A 5,764-nucleotide genomic window follows, 5' to 3' on the forward strand; every position below is an offset into this window, starting at 1 on the left:
TGTGCGCGTGTGGTTGGAGGATGTGTTTGTGCACGTGTGGTTGGAGGATGTGTTTGTGCGCGTGTGGTTGGAGGATGTGTTTGTGCACGTGCACGTGCACGCGCGAGAAGGGGGGGGCGAACATTTTTCTTGTAAAACAAAGGGGGGGCCCAGCAAAATAAGTTTGGGAACCACTGCTCTAAAACATAAAGTCATCTTGGAGGCAAAGTCTCTGGTCAGTTATGAGGAAAACGTTTGAGCTACCAGCTCGGTCTGCATGAGTCTGCAGACCAAGAGAAAGCAGCAGCATCACTGGGCGAACGTCTTCCAACACAGCATAGCGAGCAGCATCGCTTACAATAAGAAGGATGTTGACCCTCCAGAGAGTGGTGGATCGTCAAGTTGCTTAACCAGCAGTGAGCTGGATAAGCAAAGCTGGACCGAATAAGTCGGGATGGTGGTGCATGAAGAGCTCTACATAAAAATGACCGCCCCTGACATTTATTAACACACAAAATGAGCAAGAATGAACAAAGTTGCTTCAAAGTGTCAGCTTATTTCAAATTGAACTCAAGAAATTTTACCAAACACACAAACTGTTTTTGAAGCATCAAATAAATGAGCATGGTGGCCACATTTCTGTGATAACGCGCATGTCCATGAATCCTGAATAATTCAAAACGTTATGTATGAAGGCACAGTAAACAAAGTCCACATCACACTGAACAAGATTTCAATAAAATTCAGCTTGGATGCTTTTGAATGTCAGTGATTTTTAAATGCATCTGCTTCTAAAGTAGGGCACAGAGGCTCTTTGCAATTTCCCTTCTGTATGTATCATGTTGGGCATTAAAATTAGGGGCGGGTTTTGATTATCGATTAAAATCGATTCTGGCTTGGATAACTTGATATCGATTCTTTAAAATCCTGAATCGATTTTTAAATATAAATGTATTTTTCCCGAAACGCCAGAATCTCAAAATTTCAACAACCACCAAACAGCTAAAACAGTAAATGAGAGCAGGAACACGGATTCTGCTCAAAGACGTAAACACAAAGCGCCGACCCGCCGACGGATCAGAATCACTGAGATGTTTGTTTTCTCACCGACGGCACGGACACGGTCGGGGCTGAAAGCCGACAGCTCGCTGATTCTGATGTTTCGGCGGGGCGGCGCTTTGTGTTTACGTCCTTTTTGCCTTAGATTCTGAAGCTGCAGGTTTTATCTCTCTCCAAACAATATTGACTGAACCAGATGCAAAAGAAGATCCAAACTTCGCTTCACATAAACATCGTCATGAACTCACTCTGACTTTTGCTGTTTTGCTTCCACCACACTTCATGCACAGCTCGCTCTCTCTCTCTCTTCAAGAACAGTTTCCCGTCTAAAAATCTGTTTTCTGCATTATTCGCTTGCTTGTTACACACAAGTCTACTGCTGTTTACAGCGCTGTCGGACGCTGTTTGTTTCCCTTCTACTTACTTCCAAAAAGAAAGCCTCATTTCTGCTGTTCAATACTGAACAAATTTTAACTTTTTAAAATTATGCAAAATTGCAAAAGGCTGTGTCTCAAATAAAACCTCTAACTTTGCTCTGCTTCACGTCAGCAGCATCAGGTAATGTTCATATGTTGATTAATGGTTTTCTTTCGTTTTTGATCTACTGCAGAATATTTTTAAGGTCATCTGCTGTAAAATTCCAGGCCAGGAAAGTCACCTTCACGTTTTTCTGTGTTTTATCTTCAGTGACTTCGACACAAAGGCCTCTGCTGTGATGCTCACACCTTTGATAAAGTCTCACAAGTGTCAGTTTTCTTTTTGTAGAAATAAAAATATGGAAATGTACTGATACGTGATCAGGCAAAATTTACCCGATTCAAATCGAATCGAATCGTGGATCAAATCGATTCGGGACCTTGTGAATCGAAATCGAATCGATTCTAGAAATCAGTGACAATAATCAGCCCTCATTAAAATTATCCATGAAAGAAAACCTGTGCAGGTAACATACTGTACTGTATTTATAGAAACCATGATGAGCAGGAAACCAGAGGCAGATGAGCAGAAAACAGGTGAGTCACATTTCCAATGGTTCCACCTGCCAAACCTTTCTTTAGCCCTGAGCATGTACTGGGGGCAGGCAGCTTTATTAGCACCTACACAGCATAGGAAATGCAGTTTTTAACAGCCACTGGCAAAGATTAATTTTGTGCCATGTAATCTTCCAGCAACTTCTCGGTTTCACTTTAGCCGCATTTTATGAGCTCAAATTGTTGTCATAAATATTTTGTACTTGTAAATCAGACTGTGTAGTTGTTAGTTTTGTACCCATGTAAACCAAAATATGTTTGTGCATCTATAGATGAGAATTTGTGTGTGTGTAAAAAATATTTAGACAAGTTACAAATTTGTTTTTGTTCAGGTCCGGTTACAGATGCAAAGCAAAAAACTACGTGTAAAGCTGCGCTCAAGTTCCCTGGCTGTGTGTGAGCTTCAAATTGCAAGTATGATTTTTGACCTGAATTTTCTTCTTTTCACAAATTTAACTGGAGAACAGATGGGTTGGGCTGTCAGAGGGGGCTTTACTGAGCTTCAGGTCCTGGAAGGGCAATACAGTTTGAAGCTGGAGGATCTCTATATAAACATCCCACAAGGCTCATATAAGCTAGGTCCCTTAACTTTCAGTAGCTGTTGAAAGGATAAAGTTGTGGTAAACCAATGGTCAGTGTCAGGGAGTTTTTAATGTTTTATTTGATTATGCTTCAAATGTTATGTTATACTTATGTTCACATATTTCACCAGACACAGTTTTCTGTTGAAACAGGAAGCTGACCCTGTGACCCCGTGACATTCACCGCAAGAGATCTGTACAGAAATACACATCCGCAGAAGTTGACTTGCATTATGTTATTCTTAGAAATTGACTTGTAGCACATACACTTTGTGACACACACACACAGCTTACACACAGACAGCATCAGGACCTGCGTAACAGGAAATGTGATTATATTTGCATATTGACGATGTAACCTATAAACATAAACGAATACTGCAGTACGGTGTGACTCTGTCTGAGTTTCACCCGTGCCGCACGTTATCAGTATCAAGTGTCTCAGTGTTGTTTATTCACCTGACCGTTTACTAACTGTAAATCTCTGACAGTCAGAATTACCATTATTACTTTCACATAAAGTCAGGGCTGACCCGGGACCATTGCTGTCAGTCACACTGCACAGGATAAAGGCCCTTTCACATCAGACGTGGCATTCGCTGCGCTCACAGCTAACTAAGAGCAAAGAATCCACAATTTGTGTTGTGCTGGCTGCTGCGCTAGCTTTTATGTTGTTTTCTTGTGGCTGCTCTACGTGTACTAGATGCACCTGCCCCTCGTCGTTTCAAAACGTATCTCTGATTTTATATCCTCTATGACAGTGTGTGTTGTATTATGTTCACGTTTTTAAGTAAAAACATGAATCACTCGATCATAACTAAGAAAGCTTTGTAACTGTCCCGACTAGCGAAGAGTGTGTCATTTCCACAAAAGTGCTTTCCTCCCCGAGGTCCACAGAGCTGTTGAAAAGACTGTGGAGGTCCCTGCACGTACACCTGTGACAAAAAGTTCACCGAACTCAGACACGCACAGAATGTTTTCCTTTGTGGTGATGAAGGAAAACGCTGGCACCTTTGCCCTTCCAGGACCTGAACCTCAGTAAAGAGTCCCTCCCACCGCCAAACCCATTTGTTCTCTGATTGGATAGCTAAATTTGTGATTGACATGACACTGACCAGTCAGCTGAAAGGAAGAAAAATCGGGTCAAAATTTATCCTGCAAGTTGAAAGTTACACACAGCTGAGGAACGTGAGTGCAGAGTTTTACACGAAGTGTTTTGTTTGTATCTGTAAGCAGACATTAACAACAGCAGAAAAAGTAACTTGTGTAAATATTTTTACAAACAAATCTTTTTCTTAACACACACAAAAAATTCTCATCTGTGGATCTGTGGATAACATGCACATAAAATGTTCAGATATTTTGGTTTACAAGGTTACAAAACTCAGTTCACAGCTATGCAGTCTGATTTACAAGTACAAAATATTTATGACCACAATTTGAGCCCAAAGCATTTGTGTAGTGGGCGTTATCTCAGCACACACTTGTAGGCATTGTCTGATCCACAACACCCATGTGTTATACTCACTTGTTCCTCAGCATCTGCCAGGCCGCCTCGATGTCCGCATACAGGTTCTTCTCTGAAGGCTTGCCGGTGCTGACTCCGTAGCCTGAATAGTCGTAGGAGAACACGTTGCAGTTTATCCTGGAGCCCAGGCCGATGTAAAAACTGCACATCTGCCCCAGGTCCACAGCGTTACCGTGGGAAAACAGCAGCGTGTAGCGACTGTTTGGAGCGCAACGCACAAACATGCATGCTACCCGGTTACCCCGGCTGCTTCTAGTGGTGAACACTTCCACTGCATCGAGCTCTCGCTGGGAGTATTGCCAGTCTGCCCGTTCGGTTAAATGTAAGCTAGTCACCCCGTTAGCGTCGGTGTGCATGGAATACGTGGGCTCCGGTGGAAGGAAAGCTAGTTTGGCCGCGATGCGACTCGGACAGGGTGGACAGCAGAACAGCCAGCACAGCTCGCCGATAGAAAACCCATTCATCCTGGGGCCTTGTTCTGGCATTTAGGCCCGGGGTTACCTGATTTACTAACTTCGGCTAAAACAAAACACGCGGTTCGGATCTGTTTCGAGATCCGGTGTACCATTAACAGACCGCAGCAGGGCTGGAAGACAAGCTGAGCGACGTCTCGGCTTTGCAGCTACTCGCTAGCCGGCATACAGGTGGCTCACAGCAAAACTCGCAGAAATTGCGACGCAACATTTACGTTTATATTACTTTACACCACTAAACTGTGCCACTACTGGTCTCAAAAGCACAGTTCTACCCTTTGAAAACATCACTTGCTGTAGCTTTGTTGCTAATATATTGTAATAAAGAAAGCAGCCATTTCTCTTGAATGGTGACAAGCCGGTTTTCCGGTACAACCGGATATCCTGCCGTAACAAAAACAAAAAGCCGTAAGATATTTTAAGGGAAAAAAACAAACATTTTCTTTATTGAAAAAAAAATCCACACACACATCCAAAAATCTTCATTTGTTTATATTTTGCGCTTTAAGGAAAAACAGTCTGTTCAATTCCAAAGATCTATTTTCTAAACTTGGGCTGATCCACACTGTAATGTTCGGGCTCTGTGGAGGTGACCGGTAAAGTTGTGTTTTTCTGTCCATCACTAAAATCACTGTTGTTACCTTTTATATTTTGCTTTACTGTTATAGGATATATACCTGTTTGATTGTTCTTGTGATTTGGCGCTATATAAAGTTAACTGAATTAAAGGTCTTCAAAATAGATGCATATAGTGTGGCATTTATTAATACTGTAAAACCTTGTTTAGGTACAAACTTAAACACATCACCTGACCTGTGATCTGAGCGGTGATGGTGCCCAGAAACAGAATGAGAATCTGTGAAAACATGAGACAAGATTCTTATATATATATATATATATATAGTCAACTTCTGTGTTGTGCCATGCGCTTGTGAAGTGGCTGTTTGGACAAAGAGCCACCTCCACAGGACAAAACTCAGCAGTCCATCTGCATCTAAAGGTCAAAGGTCACTCTTTCGAGGATGCCAATGTTCACATTTTGGACAGAGAGGACAGATGGTTTGAAAGAGGAGTGAAAGAAGCATCTATGTCCACTGTGAGCGACCATCTTTG

At 42.2% G+C, this 5,764-nt stretch overlaps 1 protein-coding gene across 1 annotated transcript; it reads right to left on the reverse strand.

Annotated features, from left to right (window-relative positions):
* Window positions 1–4,174: 4,174 nt before the first annotated feature.
* Window positions 4,175–5,023, reverse strand: LOC102203338 (alpha/beta hydrolase domain-containing protein 17C-like). Its single transcript, XM_005754987.1, has 2 exons — window positions 4,351–5,023; window positions 4,175–4,260 (listed from the first exon to the last, which is right to left on the reverse strand). The coding sequence occupies exons 1-2, from the start codon at window positions 4,661–4,663 to the stop codon at window positions 4,175–4,177; spliced, it is 399 nt and encodes a 132-aa protein (XP_005755044.1). The 5' UTR covers window positions 4,664–5,023.
* Window positions 5,024–5,764: the final 741 nt, after the last annotated feature.

This window comes from Pundamilia nyererei, unplaced genomic scaffold (genome assembly GCF_000239375.1).
Source record: "Pundamilia nyererei isolate P.nyererei 1_Seehausen unplaced genomic scaffold, PunNye1.0 scaffold00802, whole genome shotgun sequence".
NCBI lineage: Eukaryota > Metazoa > Chordata > Actinopteri > Cichliformes > Cichlidae > Pundamilia > Pundamilia nyererei.